Source organism: Phoenix dactylifera, chromosome 4 (assembly GCF_051530095.1).
Source record: "Phoenix dactylifera cultivar Ajwa chromosome 4, Ajwa_hap1_PhDact_Kaust_v1.1, whole genome shotgun sequence".
NCBI classification, from domain to species: domain Eukaryota; kingdom Viridiplantae; phylum Streptophyta; class Magnoliopsida; order Arecales; family Arecaceae; genus Phoenix; species Phoenix dactylifera.
This window is the reverse complement of record NC_143193.1, coordinates 986,042-1,010,097: the sequence shown is the minus strand read 5'-3', so window position 1 is coordinate 1,010,097 and position 24,056 is coordinate 986,042. Positions and strand designations below refer to the sequence as shown.

The 24,056-nt window shown below is 38.3% G+C and overlaps 1 protein-coding gene across 1 annotated transcript; it reads right to left on the bottom strand.

Annotated features, from left to right (window-relative positions):
* Positions 1–648: 648 nt before the first annotated feature.
* LOC103708115 (E3 ubiquitin-protein ligase ORTHRUS 2-like) lies at positions 649–14,508 on the bottom strand. Its single transcript, XM_039133442.3, has 9 exons — positions 13,871–14,508; positions 4,061–4,593; positions 3,464–3,589; positions 2,867–2,966; positions 2,698–2,762; positions 2,486–2,588; positions 1,863–2,004; positions 1,502–1,716; positions 649–1,377 (listed from the first exon to the last, which is right to left on the bottom strand). Exons 1-9 carry the CDS (start codon positions 14,357–14,359, stop codon positions 973–975), a joined length of 2,178 nt encoding a protein of 725 aa, XP_038989370.1. The 5' UTR covers positions 14,360–14,508; the 3' UTR covers positions 649–972.
* Positions 14,509–24,056: the final 9,548 nt, after the last annotated feature.

The following is a 24,056-nucleotide window of genomic DNA, read 5'->3' as shown; positions in this document are numbered from 1 at the left end:
GAATTCTAAAAACAATAACCCAAATTTCTATTACAAGGAACTCCTATAGATATATTTTATACTCGTGCAAACCCGAAAGAGCCGCAATTATGAAGAAAAGAGAACGTTTTTCTCAAAACCCGGAGGAAAGTTAGGCCATTTTTTTCCATGCGAACAAAAGGCATTTCTATCTCCAAAGTTTAGCTCAACATGCAACCAAGCACAGTAACCTTGTCACCTCCACCCACATCACAATCGTTCTTGAGGTCATCATCTCATAACAAACACCCCCCTAAAGTTATTGGTCATAAAAACAGACAATACTTTCAATCAAAAATAAATAAATAAATAAAGGCAAGGCTATCTGATCTGATATACCTACTAGAAACGAGCAAGATTTATTTGTCAAAAACAGATAGCAGGACGAGAATCAAAATTCCAGACAAACAAAACTTGATGTCATATCACAAGTCAGCTTCCTGCTACCACTTGACTGAGAACGCACGGCATAGAGCAGAGCACACCATAGCCCCAGAAGCATAGAAAGTTCCATGCAGTAATTCTTGGACATAATGACCTTCTCAAAACTGCTGTAAATTGGCTTGGAACGAAGCACATCACATTCGCACAATAAGAACATAGAAATGTAAAAGACTTAAAACAGAGCTATTAAAACACAAACAAAAAGGAGAATATTGTTACCGGTATTAATCTTGGTATCTAAAATAGCTGATAAAAAAACATTTAAAGAAAAACAATGTTGACAGTAATAACATCAGGAACCAAAAAGGAGCCGTTCAGAACCCAACAGCCTACTGCTGCATTTCAATTTTCCAGCAATAAAAGCAGACAAAAGGATGAATACTTTAGAAACACAACCTGATAAATTGCAAAACATCACCATGCACTGGAAGGCATCATCATCATCTTGGGCCTTGAGAGGATTCGATGGAGCCTCAGCCTTATTAGACTTTCTAGTCTTCCTAGTTTTCTTCAGAACACTTTGCTTGCCGCGCCAGAAGCAGGTTGTTTGTTTTCATTAACTGGTTTCTTGTCCGCAGCATCAGATATCTTCCCATTTAATAATTTTTTGTGACCTGCATCATCATTTACTTGTTCGCTTTTTCTGGTCCTTTTACTACCAGTTCTGGGAACAGCAGTTTTCTTCCGCTTGGAGGACAACAGTGGGTTAGCGCCAGACGGCATTCCTTCCTCAACCAATTGCTCTTTTGCAAGATTCACATCCCCATTCGCATATGCTAACTCAAGAGCTTCCTCCCCTACATCTTCGATACATTCTTCGATCAGAACAGCATCGGGCCCATTTTGTTGCTCTGCAGTATCCTTGTCAGACTTGTGCTGCAATGATACTATCAGGTCCATCAACTCTCTGTTGATCTGGAACCACCACCACGGTTGGAGTCAGCTCAGATAGGTTATAATCCAACATACCACATGATGCATAAATTTGGCAAAACAAGGATTCAACCTAAACAGCTAAGGACAGACCACTAGCCTTTACCTGGGGATTCTGCAAGAAATCGGCTATATCAGTTGGGCAATTAGGGCAAGTTTTAACAATTTTCTTAGCTCGAAGGGTCCGACCACCGCATGTCCTCTCCTTCACAAAAGACTGATCAGCATATGACCCAAGCAAACACTGCTTGCAAAAGTTATGACCGCAGGGAGTTGTGAGTGGTAAAACCATCACATTCCGACAAATCAAGCAGCTGAATTCTGCAGTTCCAAGCAGAGAGCACTTAAGAGAAAAATAAGAAAGTAAAGTAAATAAAGATATGTTAACTGGAAGCACAATGACTAAACCCTTAAACGTATATGGAGCTACAATTGCAGAACATTTTAACATTTAAAACAGAGCAAACCTTTCAAGAGTTTCTCCCTCACAGATATACTCTGGGCATGCCTTATGGCTCGCTTCACTCTTTTGCTCTCTTCAGGATTTACAGCTGTCACAGGCTTCTTACTTATTGGTGGAGGCTTCATCCACTTCCACCCAAATTCTTCCTGCCATAACAAAAACAAAATTGATTTACGACCAAGTCAAACTCATAAGAATACGTGTAAAATAGTCTGCAGTGCTGAACAGCCAGCAAATCCCTTCATGCCAAAGACTTGCCATACTCAAGTCAGGCAGCAATGTGTTTGTTGGTATTATTATTCTTTAATTATCACAATAGAGATCTTAGAAAAATATGACATTCAAAAAATAAGTTGTTGCTTTGTACTTGCTGAAGAAACACAGCTTAAAAATTCTTGCAGCATGATAGACCATTGAAGAACAAGCTACCATAGTTTACTAAAACCGATAGACATGGCTAGAAGAATTGCATTGTAAATACATGCCCACCCAAAAGAAACACTGTATCCAGAAAACTCATTTTGCTTGATTGTAATCTGTGACAGGATCTGATGGCAGAGAAATACACCAACAGACCAAGATCATCATTTGATCATCATAAGAGTTGAAAAAGGAACGAACACATACAACATAATCCCATGCTGGGCTTTCCGTCCTTTCAGAAATATCAGTTGCATTCTTCAATTCTCTAATGACAGGCAAGGGTCTTGGGCGATCACCATGCTCGTCACTATATTTCAAGTAAAAATTGGACCACAGATCAAACATCTTTCATTAAAATTGACATAGAACATGAATACAGGAACTTAAAGGAGAGACTGGATTTGAAGGTGCAAGACCTGGTCCATGGAGCTGGTTCATTATCACATCGCACAAACAGGTATCGGCAGACCATATAAGTACCCTGAGGCAGAATAAAGACAATTTTTGATTAAACATCGATATTTGCTCACAATTGGAAAGCAAGCCCAATGTAAACAAGATATGCAACACAGAACAGATATGTACTTGATTTCCAATTTTCTTCCAGCATTTTTCAATCCTGTATATTCCATCATAGCGCACACCAGATTCAGGAGCATACGAAGACCGCTTCTCTTTGCAAGACCTTAATACAAAACATCAGTTTTATTCACTTCAAACTAAAGGACACAAATTCAAGAGATCTATGCTAAAACCAAAAAGAACCAACCACCCTTAGATTTGTGGCAAGCATCACTAGCCTCTATACCAGATCAAAAATATTTAGCATCAAAATCCATAATTAAAGACGCTAATCCAATCAAATTTTTGAGTTTCAACTGCAAGATAAGCTTACCATGCAATGTTCATGTCAAACTACTATCCTGCTGCAGTCAAACTGCTAATGGAACAGGGAAGTTACAACTACTTACTCAAGCAATCATAACACGGAAATCTGTGAACAAACATGCAAAACCTAAAAGCACATCATGAACTGAACTTGAGCAGGACATCAACTTTTTGACCTAAATCTTGACATGCAACATTAATCTCCAAAGTACACAATGATAGAAGGTGAGATGACAATGGAAAAAATCCTTTTAAAATAAAATCATCAGTCTCCAAAGGAAACACATCACCTACCTCACCACTCGGACAGGATAGCCTTTCAAGCAACTAACCCGTAGAGCCTGATTAAGCTTATCAAATTCCTGGTCAAATGCCTGCTCCTTGTTTGTGCGCTTGTTTCCACTTAAATCACGTCCACCACTGTCCATTTTGCATTGAAATTCACTTTGTTAAGAAATTTGAAGCTAAAGTGTGCGAATAGAGAAACGTGGCATTGTTTAATGATAAGAGAGGGTGTCCGTTCCTCTTGATAACCAAAGAGCAATGAATTTCAATAGAAATAACGAATAAGCAAAGGAAAAGAAATGGAGTATCTATTCCTCTGATAACTGGGAGAATGGAAAAGAAACCAGAAGCAAGAACAGAACCAATAGTGGATCTAGTTACTATGAATAGTCAAGGGAAAACACTGCCAAAGACGAAAAGGTTTGCCCAAGATATTCCGCTGAGGCAATAATAACAACAACAGTCCAGCAAAGCAGTAGCCAAAACAACAAGAACATCAGAGCAGAAGCAAAAAGCAACAAAACAGCAACGAAGAAAGTAATACCATACCAATCAACTAGCCAGACTCATCAAAAGGCTGTCAGCTACCAAGTCGAATGAAAGTACCTGCCAGTGTAGAGAAACCAGTCTCCATGATCTTCATCATCTTTATATCCTCCTGAGAGTGCAACTGACTGAGCCCCATACTCAGATTGCCCAGCAATCCCGGCAACGTGGGGAAAATGTGCACCCCACTGCCTGCATTCCATCCTGTCTTCCCAAGTTTCTCCCACCAACACACCTTGATTCCTCTTTGGGTCATGCTCTGCAAGTATTGGACCAAAATGATCAGAAGGAACTGTAACAAAGATTTGGCCACTGCAAGCATTTGCTTTCCCACGCTTCTTGGCCCTCTCAGTTGTAAATGCCTTATCAGGTCTGTTCTCATTGTGCAGGAAATGATAGACATGTTGTGGAACATCAGATGTGATTCTCTTTGCAATCTTTGCCATACGGATAGCTGCAACAAGCACCAAGTTGATTCTGGGCTGAGCGGCCATTTTCAGTGGGATAGAAGTCCGACATTTTGCACATGTGCTCTTCCCTTGAGTGACCCACTTTTGGAAGCATTTTAAGCAGAAATTATGTCCACATGGTGTCTGCAAGAATTTAACAGCAGAAAGACAATTAAAATGGAAAACAATCATAGGGTAATGTGTGTTCATTTGGAAGGATAATTGTCTTCACTTGTAGATGCAAATGGTAGTTATTTCTCATGACAAAAAAAGAAGTATCGACTAAATTGTTGGCATATATATTATAAACACATATATATGCAGAGTAGTTTGTACACTCAAATTCAGGCAATTAGAAATCTCAAGAAGGGCATTTCTGTGCTTAAAGCAAAGATCAAAAGCATTTTTGCTATGAAATCAGTCTACAATCTACTCCCTCTTCTAACTATCATCTCAGATGAAAAACCAATTCCAAAGCATATTAAGCACTTGTTGATACGAGAATGGTAAATTATTGGCACTAACCATTTCAGCTGTTCTACACTCATATATGATGATAAATCAACCACTAGGATATTAATAGCATGTGAGTGACTTGATCTCTTGATTATCTTGCTATGGGTTTTCTAATCAATAAAATCTTACAAATGCATGAAATTATGGTTAACATCCTTCATACTATATCGGTCAATACATGGAAATGACAATCACTATACATCTACTAGGGCATCTTGATATCTTGGTCACTTTTCAGATATCCATATATCAGTTTGGTAATTCTTTAGCCTTCCATACCGACCAAGATGTATCCAATAGCTTCGAACACAAGTTTGTCAATATCTAGCTACATCAGTCTTTCAAATGGGATTGCAATTTTTGGGTCTAAAATTGTACTCTCCTTAATTTAACCCAACTGAATGTTCCATTTCATTTCACAATGCAGCAGCTAATGCTTGTCATGCATCAAACTCCAAGCACTCCAACAAGAAACAATGGCCCAACACTAGAATTGCACAAACCCAATATATTTGTCATCAAAATATACAATAATATCCCTCCCCATTATCTCATTCTTAGGTGATAAACTGCTCTATGATATTACTGTTATGGCTAGCTATAAACCTAACATCAACCAGCCACAGTTTCCATGTGCACTCGATTGATATGATAATCCTACTGTTGTACATGATATTTCCATTCTCTGAAGGTTATTATTGCAGCAAATCATTCAGAACAAGCACTATCTTCATCCTTTAAGTTACAAATTCATCCTCTATGACAGAAAAAGAAATTTATAAGCAGGGCCCACAAAATTGGTACCACCAACCATATCGATATACTATCGGTATGGCATGATATGATCGATATGATACGTATCATGTTCACTCCCAGCTATGGTTCTGCCAGAAACGGTATAGGGAGTTACAATGCAGTACATGATGATTCAAAATGGTATAGACCAATTACTTGCATACCGAAACAAACCTTAGTACCATACCGGTACCTCAGGTATCAATACAGTCAGTACAGGACGGTACAGGTCAGTACCATAGACCTTGCTTATAAGCATCTAAGGACACAAATGAGATTTTCTTGATCTACCGGCACCTCTCCTTCAAATAATGCAAATGCCTAATTATTATGCCGCATATTACAAATCGGAATGCTAACCCCACTTTCCCTTTATAATCCCATCAATGCATTTCCACCATGATTACAACATCATATTCTGGAAATGCACCAAATAAAGAGGGTACATTGGAATGTTGATGGAACTGGTACTATGACCGACACCAATTAGGTATAGGATAGGTACTCAATGGGACATGATATCGACATACAATACACATGCCAGTAGTAGCAAGATGTCAGTTCATATAATTCCACCTTAAAATCTAGAGAGAGAACAAGGGTGTACATAAAGGGAAACACCTTTCCAATGTCTTACTAGTGCCGGTGCAAAAGGTGGTGGTGATAGAGTTGGTGGAGCCATGGAAGTGGAGGTGGACCCAAGGAAGCAGAAGTGATCGAGGGCGACGATGGATCTAATGAGCTCATGTCAGCACCAATGCAGAGGCAAATGAGAGCCATAGTAAAGATGACCTAGGTGAATCTAACATTGAGTCTAGGCAAGGTCCTCAGGATTAGCAAAGGCAAAAGAGAGAGAGGCAAGGATAGTCGGATCACGATGAAGAAAGAGTTGATAGATATATAGAGATGAGCACTTTGGCCTAGGTGAACCAGGTCAATAGTGCCTAAAACCATGTGAGACCAGCTGATTCGGCATGGTTTGATCAAATTTTGACCAATTCATCCCTCACCTTATTTCAAGAGCCTAAACCGTCCCGGTTCATGGTCAGTTCAATTTTGTATGCTGAATTGCCCAATTTCAAATGATTCTACAATCCTTAATAACTTGTATCCTTTATGATGAGCTATTCATTCTTCCATAAGTGAGTCAATGTAAGCACATTCTTGACTATATCTCTTACAATATATACTTAGGCCTTCCAAAGATAAATAGTTCTAAACAAACCCAATAATTCTCTCCCACACATCGAACAAGCATCAACCCATACAGATGGTTAAAACAATGACTTAGTTAATTATTTTTGTACATGTCAAGCCATATGTCTGAATCTTCAATTTGTACACAATTCATTTAACAAATATATCACTTATTCTATCATTGCACAAAAAACACCCACGATTGAACATAAATTAGCATGAGCATCCCCACAATACTTAAATCACATAAAAATCAGAAACACATAAAATAGACGATTGATGATTTTTTTTCCTATAATGAAAATGCCTATAAGACTATGTTCCCAAACTCTTTTCTATGTTTTCTCAAGCTAGAATCAATTTTATAAGATTGACGATTTTCTCTGAAAGTTATTTAAAATAAAGTATTGAATGTTTGCAAATTGCAACAAGAACAAACATGATACAAACCTAAAGTATGAACTTTAAGTACCTATCAGCACTAACGACTTGCATATAATGCAATCTTGTGACTCACATGTGAAACTCCGATTATAAGGAAAATGACCAATTGGTAGCTGTCGGCTGCTCCTTGCATGGACACCAACGAGTTTGGATATGACATAAGTTTCTAAACAGGACCAAGAGCAAATTGTTGGGGGCTTCATAGTTGGAAACTTCAAATTAAGAGGGTGCGACCTCTTTGGAAACTCGTATTTGCACGCAATTCCAAAACATTTCAATATTTTTTCAAAGAAACCTGCCGCCTTGTGGGCACATCCAAAGCCACTACTACTCTCACATCCAGCAACTAAGGTTAGATTACCATAATTTTGATTTTCCTTTTGAGTTAGAAACCTATTCTCGACTAAAGAATAGAATGAGGATAGATTCATAATTGGACTTGGGTTCTTTCAAAATTGCATGGAAAAAAGATTTGCTATAACAATATAAGCTTTAGCTAAGTAGTTAAAAAGTGAAAGATGGCCCAACGCTTTTTAAGTAAGTTTAAACATCAGATCGACAACAATTCTTAGTTTCTAAAAGCAGGATATAGTGTGGGAGGATACTCAAATGCGAGAACAAGGGAACACTTAGGTAGATGCCAGGACAAGTCTCCAAAGCAAATATGTTTCGAGCTGCTAAGACTAGGATAGGAGTATTGGTTTCTACTATTATGCTCCTAAATCCATGGTTGAGTGAATGAATTTGAATTCAAGCAGGAATAGCACTACAATATTGGCCGGATTATACCTATGCAAATAGCAAATAGTGCACTATATGTATAGTTGGCATGAGCTATATAAGCGTCTGCCCCTTGAAAAGAAAGAACAATGGAGTTACTAAAGAGTTTTGGACCATGAAGTTAATAGGGATGCTAAAGTGGAGTGGGTCAGAGAATTATTTTGTATGAAAGACATTCTTTGCCACAACTTTGTGTGTTCTCCTGTCTCTACAGTATCATCTTTTCCACAATCTTAATATGTGGGTGCAACAAGCAGTGCACAGCAAGCAATCTTGACAACTTCAATATAGATCCCGGCACCTAAAATAATTGCAACTAAACGAATTAGGTCAATAACATCATGATGCTACTTCATAGTTTATTGTGATTAGCAAATCAAATAAGCTATGTCCATAACTCTAGCACTTCTAATAATGACAACTTTAAATTTTCATTTTGCTCAACATATTGACAAAGATAGCAGCTATATCGGCATCAATTGTTGACAAGTACGACATAAGAAACATCCAACTTCACTATCTCAATTATAATCTGACATCTCATAAGATATCAACCAATGTTACATTAACATATGGAACAATATTTTTTTAACTCTTTTACTATGTTTGGTGAACTCTTTTAGAGTAAATAATAAGGCTTAATCAATTGTTACTCTTTTCTTTACTGTGTTGTACGACATATCCTAATTTGGCCAGCATCTCATAAAATCAAGAAACATTTTGAGCTCTACCAACTTATCACCTTAATGTTGCTTACAATGCCGAACAAGATGTCAACCAACAAAAACCTTCAATAAGAAACCCATACAAGGTCATGGAGTAGCAAAGAAACTCATTAGCATGGATGGGACCTTTAACGCAAACTTGTTAATTAAACCTACCCAAACTAGAACCAACTGAACTTGACCCATTATATCTATGAGGCTAAGCTTCCTATCAACAACATTTTGTAATGCAATGGCCTGGGAGTACCACATAAAGCCCATGATGACCTATCCTGCCTTCATAAGTTGTTGGATGAACCTCGCCACCGTATCCCTTCAAAAAGGGTAGGGTTTGTTTTTTCTTGCCTCTCTTTGATCGTAAGACTTGATTTCTTCACCCGAATCACGAGGTTCTCTGTAGCTTGACTGGTAAATTCGAATGGCAAAGCTAGGTCAATTGATAGACTAGTTTCAAATAAGGTGCTTTCAATGCGTCATTCACATCTACAAGCCGATCCATCCCCCAGTTCTTTTGCTCCAACAACCTTTTAAAAAATTCACAATCATCATCATCCTCGTACCTCTCGACCTTTTTCCAATCTTTTTTCGTCTATATTTCTATTATATTTTTCGAATTTCCCCGCCATCACCTCGCTTAGATTTGAGGCTTCATACCCTCTAGCAGCAGATGCAAGTTGCCTTTGCAACTTACCTACCAAGGTGGGAGATACATCCCATCAAATTCACAAAGCAGCACATGTACCAGTGGTTGACATTTTTTATCATTTTCATCGGTTTTATCAATCCATACGCCGATGCGACCGTCGAGCAGAAACTATTGGAGATGGATAACAAACTCTGCTTCTCAACAGCAACAATAGAATAGGAACTATTGGAGATGGACAACGAACTCTGCTTCTCAACAACAACAATGGAACAGGAACTATTGGAGATGGACAACGAACTCTGCTTCTCAACAACAACAATGGAACAAACGGAAAAAAAATCTTTTCTATTAAAATGCATGCTTCAATCAACAACAGAACTCCCCATTTCTTTTTTTGGAGATAACTACACACCAGCAAAACTAAGAAAGTGGAGGAACATTTTGCACCTCAGCTTTCGATCAATTTTTTGATTTATAGCAACAACCCCCTGAGAACATCAAATCATTTAGTCAGTTTGGATCGCACAATTTCTAAGGCAAACTAGCCCTCCTGGAAGCCGCATGTACAAAGTGCTATACTCAAAAGACTTCCCTTTTTTAGTTGAATAGGACAAGTGTTTACTTATTTATAGTTCCAAGGATTTTGAAGGCATAAAGCATGTGACAAGCACAATCTAGACACTAGACTTACGTTGTTCGAAAATACTTCCATAAACACTCCCTTTCATGATAGGTACATAACAAATAAACCACATTAGTTTATCTTTAGGAAAGCATATAAAAGAGGCATACTAATCAAAAGCCAGAGGGTATATATTACGCTTAAGAATTTCAAGGATGGAGTCAAAGCAATCATTAGCCAGCCTCCCAACCCCAAAAAAAACATTATTCATCCATCATCATCCTCTCTCACATTCCCATTTCATCCCTCCGCATCCACCACCCTTTTCTCTTCCAATGCAATCAGTTTGTTGGACCCTCCAACTTGACATGTCCTTGTCACTCCACTTCCTTTCCTGACGTTATCATCTCAGTTGGCCAACCAATTATCGCTACCACCATAGCCACACTTATCTTCATCCAATGCCATCAAAAACCTTGCTACTTTGTCATCTTCAACCTTGCCATCATCATGACACTCCAGCATGAAAACTTTTACCATAAATTGAGCTCTATTTCTACCGGTTGCCATCGCCAAGCCTTCCTCCACCCTTGTTTTTTATATGTTCTCTCCTCTTGTTCCCGTTCCTTCATGACACAAGTTGCCATAGCAAGCAAACCGAATCAAGAGAAGCCATGTTTGAGTCAAGTTTAGTTACATTAAGTAGGTCGATCCAACCTAAAAACAACACGACACAACCCATTATCTCAATCTAAGATCCAACATGTCATCGGTTCTTCCAGCCTTCCATTTCGACCTATTCTATCAGAACATCACCAACACAAGTTGCATTGCTATCCTATACTGCATCATAAGGAGTTGTCCCGATAATCATGCAAAGATAATGAAGATGACAACAAATAGAAGACACAAAAGCTATAAAGAAGGGAGATCTTTCAATGGTGAACAACCAGCAATTTACCAATTTAAAGGATAAAAGAAAGCTTTTTGATAGCTTGGTACACTAAGGGAAAAACTAGTGAAAAATGATAACTGCAATAACCTTAACTTCGGCATCACTTCGACACACACATTCAAATGCTATAAAAATCATGGCATAGATAACATCATAAGAAAGACATGATAGAACACTCAAAAAAAAGAGCTAGACAACTTCTGAAGAGATGGTTTTAATGACATACAATGAAGAACAAGACAATAATAACATCACATTTTAGGAATGCTTAACAACTATTCTCCAAGTAAGGATTGAGGAGTCAAGTATACAGATCCATGCTAGCTAATACATGTCATAAGGACTAGGAACCAATAGCCAACACTCCCAAGCACCAATTCTCAGGAAATTCGACCCATGATGAATGCATAGTGGCCAGTGCTGCTCGATACATCTTTTAGCTCAACTGAATCAACAAGCCTCAGCATGTGCGTTGAGTTACTACAGCACATGGCATAGTAATGTAGTATTGGCCAAGGATCAAAAAAAGTACCTGCACCAATATTTAAATCCTTGTTTCCAAGAAACCTATTATTATTTGTTATTTTATGACAACTGAAAATGCAGTAGGCAGGACCAAAGATTTAAACCATAATGTTGTTTTGGCCTTTTGAAGCATAAAGATTCTTGGGACATGCATTCCAAAAATCCAGGTTCTTTTATTCCCTTTGTAACACTTGTAAGTATAAATCAAAATCTTATTTTAGTAAAAAAAGTTGATTAGTTGTTTATTCAATTCAGTTAGAAACATCTAATTAATAACATATGATTGGTCAAAAATGAAAAGGCTGATAATTTTAGTAGTTCTAGTTTCATTTAATGAAACTATATGTTGTTTTGTGATGTATCACATCTTATCAACATAAGAGCTGATGCTGAGATTTGAAAGTACATCCAGTACGTCAAGCATATCCAACTCTTACTACTTCCCTAAAATAGACTGGATGCTAGTGACTAGAAAAGTAAAAGAGTTAAACATTCAACAATGAAAAGCCTGTTGTTGGTGACTTGAGAGCTTCTCTAGTTGCATGTAGTTTACCACAAAACATTGTTGCAAAATTAGTCATATCTTGTATGTTTTAATTAAAAATTCTCAAGTCATGTTTGACTGATATAAGCACGATCCATCAAAGTATCAGTTTTAGACTTGAGAGGTCCCAGGCAAATTAGGAAAATATAAATTATTTATTTAAACTCTAAACATAAGACAGTATACATTGTCAATAAAAATAAGACAGCCAAGACAAGACACATTGTCGATAAAAATAAGGCAGCATGCATATATATTCATGGAACTTAATTAAGACATGCTGGGTCAAAAAATAGACTGAAACTGATTTCCATCTTTTTGTTTTTTGATCATAAGATGCAAGTGTTCTGAAAAAAATAAAGAAGCTCCAGTGTTTCTTTTCTAATGAACAAAATGTAGGACGAAAGCATACAAGCTTTAACGAATATGTCAGTTGTTGGTCCACAAGATAAAACTGTATGATATGTACTCTGGGTAAAAATAAGGAGGCATGCAGAAATACTGAATTCACTAAAGCACTTCCGAGATATGACAACAGACTGGAAAAGATTTTCTTTTTTCCTGTAGGAAAAACACAAGAAAAGGCGGGATGAAGTTTTTTTGATGACTGATATGACAAAAGGTACAGGGAAAAATATTTAGATACCTTAGTTTGGACACAAATTGGAAAAGGAGAGAAAAAAAAGAATATTATCGAATAAATACAAAGTAGAGAAGAAGACAAAGATACAGCGTCCATATCAGGACACCGACTATAAACGCTCAGTTATCGTCAAAAAAGATGCAGTACAGCAGAAAGATCAAACTAGCGACTGACTTCGCATATAAAAGGTAAGAAGAAAAAGAAACCGGATATTAAATCAACTGGCCTCGTCACTCTACAGCGCATCAGCATCAATAGAAAATAAGAAAACCAAAAAATAAACATCGATCTGTGAAAAGTCCACTTGGAGTTTCAAAGCAGAAATGGAAATAGTCATATCCTTTGCCATCCCTTACTTAAAACTTCATTAAAAATTTTCGCATAAAGACAGAATAAGTGGTTAAAACGCATGCATGCGAGTAAATTTTTGTTCATGCTAGAGATGAAAGCATCGAGGAAGCCAAGCCTAAAAAGGGAAAGTAACCACAGCCATGAAGAAATTTCCAAGAACGATGAGTCTATCCATTCTCTCAGCTTCAGAAAACGAAGTCTCACACGAAAAACCATTAGATATAAACGGGAAACTTCATTGCAGTCTATGACTGCTAGCTTTCTAACACCGAAATCATCCCCAAACCCCTTGAAAACAGGGATCGATTGACAAAAAATAGCATAAAAACTAGGCAAATATTGCGAAGAAATCACAAAAATATCAAATTGGAATCATCTAAACTATATGCATTTTGACTTCCGACTTCGGTGAAATAGAATCTCTCTAAAACAGATCAAAGAACGACCGATAGGAAGAGAAAAACGAAGTAGAACCGAAAGATCGATGCAAAGAAAAAAAGAAAACAGAGCATCGGTAGCTTTTAAGGTATGCCTCTCAACAATCAAAAGAACAGCATAGATTGATATCCAAGACTATGTTTTCTTCTCATAATAACTTCTAAATTCATAGAAATTATAGAGAGCATAAGGAAGGGAAAAGGGTGAAAATATTAAAATTAAGGGGAAAAAATAACTCACAGAGACAGGCCTCTCCGGGAGTTGCATGCAGAAAACGCACTTGAACTTATCGTCCAGGAGGGCAAGAACATCGTTATCCCCGATCGCAACCTTCTTCCCTTTCACGTCCTCTTCGTCCGCCGTGGCGGAGGCGGTAGCGGTGCCGCCGATGAGCTCCTGGCGCTTCCTCGCCTTCTCCCGCTCCGTCAGCGAGGAGTCCTCCTCGATCGCCCGGATGGCCGCGATCAATCCCGCGTTCTCCCCCGCCGGTGCAGCAGCGGAGGACAACGAGGCACCGCCGGCGCCGGCGGTGTGGAGGCCCTCCGGGGGAGGAGAGCAGTCAGGGCACTGCCAGTCGATAAGGGAGGCCATGGATTCCGGCGGGGCGGAGAGGCACTGGACGTGCCAGGGGGTGGCGCAGGTGCGGCACTCCACCACCTCCGCCTCCGGCGGCGCCGCCTTGCAAACCATGCAGACGCCGTCACCGTCGCAGGGGAGGTCGATCGCCATTGGAGACGCTTCGAGAGAATGGAAGAGAGGGTTAGGGTTTACAGAGGACGAAGAGCGGCGGGATGCCGGAAGGAAACGGAGAAGACGGTTTGAAATATTTTCTCCGTCTCTCCGTCTGAAACCTGAAGGGAAGCCGAAGAGACTCCTTTCTTTATCGCATGGACTGCGGAGAGAAGAGAGAGAGCCCAGTCACTGTCGGGAGGGCCAAATGGGGAATGTATCGGGGGCCGGGGGGTCCGTTGCAAAAATGAACTGACCCTCTTGCCCCTGGCCCCCCGCTCCTGCTCTAGAATTAATTCTTGTCTTTATGTTACACTCCTGTTAAAAATTGTATAATAATTGGTTCCATAAAAGCTAATTTGGTAGAGTGATTAGATTTGATGAATTTTCCTGCTTATTTTCAGTTCCAATATTAATTACTATATTTCAACAAAAAGTATATTAAACATTAAAGCATTAATTTTTAACTTTATATACCGGAAATATTAGAAAATATTAATTATCAGAATTTGTCTCATCTAGCTAATAATTTTTTTATTTTCTATTTATATTTTGGAAGGTAACGTATATTAAACATTTAAGCATTAATTTTTAACTTTATATACCGGATATATTAGAAAATATTAATTATCAGAATTTGTCACCTTCTATGTTTTTCAGGCTAATGTTTTTTTTTTATTTTTTGTTTATATTTTGAAAGATAAAGAGAAGATGTTCATTGTACCAATAAAAAAAAGAGAGAGAAGGTATGCATGGAATTGCAGTGCATCACTCAATTAATGAGGAGCTTCTTTTTTTTGGTATGAATATATTTCTAAATATCGAATTTTATATGAATATTTTTTAAAAATTAATATTTATCTGTATACTTTTGTAAAACAAAATAAAAAATAAATATAATTTTAAAAGGATATTTATAGAAATTTAAATTTTTAGGAGCATATTTATGTAAAATTAATTTTTTTATAGCATGCTCGCTGAGTGTACTTGTACGAAGTACCAGCTTTAGGTAGGGGGGTTTGTAGGCAATCTGTTTCTGATACACGATGACTGGGGTTTGTCCTATCAGCGGTGGAGACTGGGAATAGAAAATATTTTTAGCAGATCGTGAGAGGATACACTTATTTTAATGCATGCATGTACCTTTTTTTATTTTAGTCTAGGTTTTGTGGTACATTTCACCCATCCATCCTCCTCCAATCAGGTGGCGTGCGCCAGCCTGAAAAGGTTTCTCCTCCGCTTTCCCCTGAACTGCGTCCAACCTGCCTCCAACCCTAGTTCCCTAAGAGATTTCACCACGTGTCCCTCTTTGCCAAGTTGGTACAAAAGAGTTAAAAATAAGGCGGATAAAAGAAATAAGAAAGACGAAATGGAAGGCCATTTTCCGGCTCCGAACGACTCGTGTGGAACTCATTTCAGTTGCGAATGCAAGCGTGCGAGTTGAGGCTTGTCGCATGCGAGAGCATGCACACGTGTATGATTGTGTTCGGTTGCAGAGCGTGGTGACTGGGATGGCACGGTCGGTGGTTGCAAGGGATGTGCGAATGGTTGTGGTATATCCAATTGGATGCAACGTGCACCGGTGTATATGGTTCAATTTTGCTGCACCATGTTATGAATCTCATAGCGGAAGGCATGCATTGTACATACATGTATGGCCCGTGGATTTTTTTTTTTTTTTGGTACAACGGCGGTTCACACTTATGGATGTAAGTGTAGTTAATGAATCAGAAAAAAAAATCAACACATGGTCCACTCAAATAAAACCTTCAGAGTAATGGGCCGCGTAGAAGGCTATCCAATCAACAACGATGTTCGCATTGTTGTAGATATGCGATGTCCTCCAAAAAGCACCCTCCTCTAAAAGCCTGCAAATATCGTGGAGAAGCTAACTAGAGTCGGCTTCCCATCCTAAACTCTGGATCCAATCGATGACGATGGCCAAGTCGCCCTCAAGGAGAATGTGATCCGCCCCTACTATATGCCTTGCACAGGTGACCCCTTCCTGTGCAGCTCGAAACTCAGCACATATCACGGACATATCAAAAATCCGTCGGCCTCTAGCTGCTACTAGTCTAGTAGTGTGGTCTCGAATAACAAATTTGACGCCTCTAGTGCTTCCTCTCTCACTAGCGCTCCCGTCAAAGTTCACCTTAAGAAAACAGAGATGGGGGCTTCCATGAGACTAGCACAGTTTTGGGCGCCGCACAAGCAAAAGGGGACCCTAGCATTTCTCGACCATCCCGAGGGACGATGACATGGTAAAGTGGATGACCTCTGCTGCATAGGGAAGAGCCCTCTTTGCCACCTGACTCGGGAATGCTCTGTTGTCCTCAAAGACCCAGGCATTCCTATTTAACTAGCAATAATAGGCCAGATAGGCAGCCCTAATGTCTAGTACTCTCTAATTAGGGCTCTATGAGGAGGTGTCCAAGAAATACAGCAAATCCTACCATCTCCGCCAAGTTGGTACAATTGAGTTAAAAATAAGCCAAAGAAAAGAAATAAGAAGAACAAAATGGAAGGCCATTTTTCGGCTTCCGAACAAAATAAGGCCATTTTAGGCTCAAAAGATTTCAGAATAGGTTTAGGCTTAAATACATAGCCTATTTGTCTCTCAGGACGGACTCAGGTGTATTATTGGCCCGACCTGAGCCTGAACAAGAATAGAAATGGAGACCGAATTCACGCTCGAACAAGTCTCAAAGCCTTTATCATCCTTCTTTAAATCTTTGGATTCACAATTATTAAGTATTGATGTTTTTTAAGCCTATCTAGAGGTATAATAGTTGTATGTAATTCAAGATATCTTAAAGTGATCGGAATTCTGAATTATTAATGAGAAAGCTATTTGTGATTCAATGGACCGCAGTCCACTTCACAAATTCGGGCCAGCCCAATTAGGTTTAGGTCGAGCTTGGGCTGGGTTTTCCAAAATTTCTTGGGCCCAAGCTCAGCTTGAAGCTCGAAAAAATTTTAGTCCAGGCTCGAGTACGAATATAGCCTGGCCTAGCCCATCCCATTCCGGCCCTAGTTAGATGCAATGTAAACAATACATGTGAGTTTTTTTTTTTTCAAGCAACTGCTTTACAAAACACTATAATAGATAAAACCACTAACATTTGCCATAAGAACATCTCTGAATAGCTAAGACAGATCCAAGGAGGAACTCCACTCCACTGTGCCACTATGCTCCACTATATAGATTGTTGTCTAGTCAGCTGCACTGTTGGCCTTCCTATAAATATGTTTTATCATATAGGAGTTACAGCTAGCTATGAGCCGCTGAATATCAACCAACAAAGAAAGATAAGCCTTCTGGTAGTCTAATCTACCATTTGAGTTGGTCAATTGTAGCACTGTAACTATATATATCAACCCATAAACATTTAACTGTGCAATTGATGCTATGTGACTATCTGCTGAAAAAACAGAATTTGCTCTAGCTTGGATTCAAGTTGGATACATCTAAGTAATATTGGATACAAATATACATTTCGACCTAGCAAGTTCACTACTCGAGTCAAGTGAATTTTGATTGACTTTACATCTAACCCACTATTTTAGGGTCAAATTCAAATGTATAAACTAATATCATTAGTCAAGAAAAATCAAAGCGTGCCGGATTTATACATACAATTCAATTATGGATCCTAATTCAAGTTATTTATATGGGCACAGACTTCGGTTGTACATTTATTCAAGTAAGGTCAACTCTGAAATTGAAACTGAGTGAAGAATACAAAGGTCATTTTCATTGATTTTGTTATAATTCATTTATCAAGCATAGAATATGTACATTTTAATGTGGAACAAAAGTTTGCACCACCCAAAATTCTCCCTTGTATACCCTTCATGTCTTTATATGCCATGAGCATGGTGTGCATGCATGGTTATACAAATGATATTGCATTGCAAGTATGGAAGAGAAGCAGTGCCAAATGACAGAGCCAACTCTAATTTTCATAAACAGGGCCAGTTATATTAGTAAAACATTCATGAGCAGAAAAGTGGACCTTTTATGGCTACAAAATATGATATTGTTTCATACAGCTAAATGACATGTATAATTATATTTTTATAAATATATCAAACCAAAAGTATGCAAAAGAAAGGTGGAATACTTTTTTTTTCTTTTTTTTTGTTTTTACATATATAGCCTCCGAAATATTAGAAGTTGCTTGGATACCCTTTCAAAATTAATATTTATATTTATATCCTCATAAAATACTTATTTTGCTTGTATATCATTTACTTTCTTTTTTCCTGTATATATGCCTACATCATCTAATACCGTTAAAAAATTAGTAGTCTAAAATTGAAAATGACTGAAATACTCTTAATAGGTAGATATGAAAAAAAAAATATTTATAAGGGTATATATGCAAATAACACTTTCAAGGGTATTTATACAATTTTATAAATTTAAGAGGGTTTATATGCAAAAAAATTCTAATTTTATTTTTTTCTATTCATGCTATTTCTATATCAATTTGGAGGGCATTCATGAAAATATTTAGAAGAGTGTCTATGCAAAAAAATCTAATTTTTTTTTATATATATCATTCTAAATATATAAAATTATATATTTTTTAAAAAAATTATTTACATATACATATATATTGCATATTTATCTATTAATGATATTCTTGGGTGCCCCCACCTCTTGGTTATCTCAAAGTGAATTTTGATGGCAGTGTGGCGATGGACAGGAGGTCGGAAGGGGTTGGATTTGTTATCAGAGACCATTTTGGGAGTTTGGTTGCAGTGGGTGGTCGGAGCTCAACAGACATCACTGTTGCTGGGGCAGAGCTGTGGGCAGCTTGGGCGGGCATATCCTATGCGAGGCGGGTGCATCTTGAAGGGGATTTCTCCATAGTTATAAATTGGATCCACGGTGCTGATAGGTATGGAGATAGTCACCCGCTCATTCGGGAGACCCGCAGGTTGGTTATAGAGATGGATGAGTTTTAGGCAATACACGTTTTTCGGAAGACGAACAAGGCAGCAGATTGGGTCGCCTCTTATATTGCACGACACTCTGGGGAGTTGCACTGGACATCCACAGTAGAGCTCCCGTCTTATTTATATTTTTCACTTTCTTCTGATTTGGCAGAATGTACTCCTATATGAATTCCTATTTTCATAAAAAAATATTTTTATTATTTAAATTAAAAAAAAAAAAAGAAGCCACGGTAGGTGGAGCCTGTGGTTCCACCCGACGCTGCCGGTCGCCGGTTCCCGCTTCCAAGAGATCGAGAAAACGAAGAAAACGTGATGACGTAGAACGAGCCGCGAAATCAGCAGTCTTCTGCACGCCGTTTCATTATGACGTTTTCCAAGAGATCTCGCCGCGCCGGTTCAACGGGACTTGACATCCTAAGAGACCGTTCTTAGCAAAAAGTTTTTCGTGATTCGTGAAGCCAATTGAGTGTAGCCGCGTCTCCACCCAGAAGAGGGAAGCTACAGCAAGGTAATAAATCTTCTTACAATCCGTGCAGTTCGAATGCGCACTGAGGTCCCAACGTCCGGGCGGGAGAAGCGGGCACTTGTTTCTTAAAATCTTTTTTTAAAACAAATATTCTAACATAAAACAATGAGACAAATAATAACCAACGCCTTAGAGGCGGTGGTTAAGAAATATTAATTACTTTCAAAAAAACAATTTATTTTAAAAATATTAATTACTTTCAAAAAAAATAGCTAGGAAAAAATATAATAAAGATGATTGGAGATTAATTATTATCTATTATTTATATTCATATAAGTAGTAGGTTATAAAAAAAAACTTACATGATTTTCATTTTATAAAAATTTCAGGACATGGACATCGCTTGTTCAAGTGCATTTATGGCTCTTAAAAAAATTGACTTGGATTTTGGGCACCAAGAAGCAATGTTGTAGTTGGGAAACGCCCCCTTCCTCTCCCCAATGCGCGCCCTCTTCAAGATAAGCCTCCGCAGTGTATTGCTCTCTTTGAAAATCTAGAAATTTCTGGCTATCCAAATATGATAGGTAAAATAAGTAGTTAAAAGTGCCCCGGCCTGAAAATGAGGCATGCTACACCACCTCCTCACTAACTAGAGGAAGGCATCAGCCAAGGTCATGATGTAGAGTATCTCTTGTAGAATGTCAGAGAGTCTCTACACTTGCACCACCCAATCGCACTAAAAAAGTACATGGTCCACATATTCCTCTACCCCACACTCCAGTCATGTCGATGAAAGGTTCAACCCTTGCCTGCTCAAGACCACCCTACAAAAATTATATAAAATATCTATTATATTCTTAATAAAGAAAAAAATCTTACTCATGAATTTTGATAGCTTAAGAATATTTTTAAAGAAAAAAAAATCCTAATTTTCAACCGATGGGAAAAAAAACTTTTCTATTTTTTTTTTGGGTTTTTATTTACTAATGGTTCATTGTTGAGCAAGCTACTATAGACTTTGTAAAGGCACCCAGGGACAAGTTACAAGGATCATTATCCTATGCTTAGCACCTGGTGCCCATTGCAGGTGGACTGGAACTGGATTATAAGTTATGTTGCTCATCATACGAAGAGTGCAGTTGCTATGGACGAATCATTCTCGACTTACCTGCTCCAAGTTAATGGCAGTGGGCATATATATACCTTTACAGCAGAGTAGGACTGCTGGGTCATTAAAGAAAAGAGAAGTAGGCGGCAGGGTTCCCCTCTGGGCTTCACGGCTTCTCGAGGCTCGGAGAAGTAGTACGTCTAATGTTCCCGCGCCGCTGACGAAAGAAATGGAAGCACGGCGGGTGTTTCCTTTTGGCTGAAAAGGACTCCAACTTTGGAATGGCAGTGTCTATCAGAATCCGTTTCCAGGATGATTAGTTTATAAATATAAGTAATGTTAAAAAAGATTTTAAGGATTATAATTACAGATACAAATGGATATTAACTAGTATGTATTCGATCGGCACCGTACAAAATATACGGTTGTACGTTTTTTTAATTATTTTTAAAATATAATGTGTCAATATAATAAATTATAATAATATAAAAATTTTAATAGATAAATTTTGTTGCATAATAAGTAATAAACTTTAATGATGATCCCTAAAAAACATCTATGTTATGAGTGAAGAACGTAAATGTTGGAGGAAAAATGAGTCGCTCCGGAACATACGACCGCGTAGCCAACACGTACCTGAAGGCGCCCGGCCTGGCGTCCGACCTGAAAGCGCTCGACCTGTTTACTGCGGTCACATCCACCTACAGTACGACCAGGAACCATGCCCTGCCGCCACCCTCAATAATTAATGCGCATAGCTCCTGCAGACCTCCGGCTTACTCAACAATTAATGTGCATGGCTCCTGCAGACCTCCGGCTTACTCAACAATTAATGCGCATAGTCTCTGCAGACCTCCGGCTTACTCAATAATTAATGCGCGTGCCTCCTGCTATCTACGGATCTCAAGTCCTCCACGACAAATCTGCTCGGCAGCGTTTGATCAGCCATGACGACTTCTTGGCTCCGGCCTGATTTGCTACGACAAGGCATTAATTCGCACGATCACGCATTAATTCACGCGACATGCTCAATCATACGGTAACTTGGCCCCATCATATCACAAGTAATCCAGTACCCCACTATAAAAGGGGAACCCTCTCATCTTAGGGGGGGTTGAACTCAAAAACTCAGGAACACACATCTCCTTTCTTCTACACATTAAGCCCCCTCTGACTTAAACATCAGAGGGCCGGCGCCGGAAACCCCGACCACCGGCTTGCTGCAGGTCTTCTGAAGGACGCCACTCGCCGACGGACCGCCACCTGCCATTCCAGCATCGGAGCTCCTCCTTCTCAACCGATAGTCGCCCCCGGGTCCAATTTTCAGCAACAGTAAGCAAACTAAGTGTCTATAGAGCAATGCTCGGAATTAATATTTGTGAAAACTTGTATCGTATAATACTTAGGTACAATTATTCCCTATTTTTCTGACTATTTTTAAATTTAATATCTAAATATTTTAGTAAATTACAGATAGAGACATGAGTGCTAGATTGGTAGATGGATCAAAAGTTGTGCAGGTGGTTTGGGATCCACCAACTTCATGTTGCCTCAAGATTAATATGAAACGTTCATTAGATGGGATTTCATCACAGATAGGTATAGGTGGTGTAATAAGGGACTCCAGTGAGTGGCGTTCGGTGACCCAAATGATAAGGATACCTAAACCACTTGGGTGGCGTTCGGAAACCCAAATGAGATCACCGAGGTGATCTTAGATCATCGGTGATCCTTATTGTGGAATAATTTGATTCCTGATAATTTAAGATCACCACATTTGGTATATTATGTTCTAGTAATTAAAGATTTCTAGGTATCCATGAGTAACCTCTTTGGTATTCTATAGAAATCCAAGATCATTCATCATATAATGCCAAAATTACTGCTGATATATTCCATAAAAATATATTTTTATTAGTTTGATAAATTATTAATCCTATAAGTATATTAATTGTTATTATAGAATTAATATTTTTATTTATACTTATAATATATTATTTTTAGTCTAATAATTATTTTGATTAGTAAAATAAGGCAAATAGAAGTAATATATTAAATATGTTTATTATATAAATATAAAGTACAATAATATATTTCTACTATAATTTAAAATTATCATTGGATAATATGACAATAATATGATTAATAATATATTATAATATAATATATCATAAATAATATATATAATATTAATATAAAATAATATATTGATGGTATATTGATATACCAATTTTTTTCGCTAGATTGAGGGATGATTTTATCCTCAATTTGCAGCTCAAGATCACGGCTCTAGAGTGATCTTGGATTATCGACCTCAAAGATGCGTACCCCATCACTAGGTTGGGAGGTAATTTGAGGGATGGAGGGGCGGGGGTGATTGGGATCACTACCACGTAGAATCTCTATGGTGCAACCAAATGCAGTGATCTCATTACCTCCACCCACATCAATTTCGATCCTAAGATGATCGCCCCATACCAAACGCTCTTTTGGTTTGGAAGCTCGTGCGATAACACATAGGCTGCAACCGATGAATCAACTAGAACATATCATATTTTTTATGGATGCTATGCAGGAGATTAGAACACTGAAAAAAAAAATCATAAAATAAATCGGAAAAGCAAGGTGTATCTTGAGAGCCTTGAATAGACATTGATCAAAATGTGGGAGAATTTTAAGTGGCCAAGGAAGTTTTCAATCATATTCGAAGGAACAATATTTCCTTTCGGAATTCTCTGGGCTATCCATGAGATTGGTTCGGATGCAGCCCAAGCGTTTGTTAGGATGGGACGTGAAGGTTTGATGCCTGATGCAGTGTGTTCGTTTAACCGTTGATGGCAAAGCTCATCATTAGTTTGATAGGATGAATGAAGTACTCAATCAAGCCAAGGATCGAGCACCATGGCGGTGCGATAGGCAATGCTCTAAGTCGAGCTGGGCATTTGAACGAGGCATATGAGGTGATAAAAGGAGCCAATGAAAGCAGATAACATGACTTTTTTTTTCTTTTTTTTTTTTTGGCTAAAGTGACAATATCATACATAACGTGTATAGATACAGCCAAAAAAAAAAATAATCAAAAAGCAACACATCATGGAGAGCACTGGGTAACTCCGCCTCTTCCACCTAGAGGTGGTCTTCGGAGTGGTTAGTAACAA

Bases quoted from the DNA above. Each gene is read 5' to 3' on its own strand.
- LOC103708115 (XM_039133442.3), bottom strand. From the start codon at position 14,359: ATGGCGATCGACCTCCCCTGCGACGGTGACGGCGTCTGCATGGTTTGC. The intron at 3,590-4,060 runs GTACTTTCATTC...CAAAATGGACAG, and splicing joins TGGTTTCTCTACACTGGCAG to TGGTGGACGTGATTTAAGTG. The intron at 1,378-1,501 runs GTAAAGGCTAGT...TGGTGGTTCCAG, and splicing joins ATTTCTTGCAGAATCCCCAG to ATCAACAGAGAGTTGATGGA.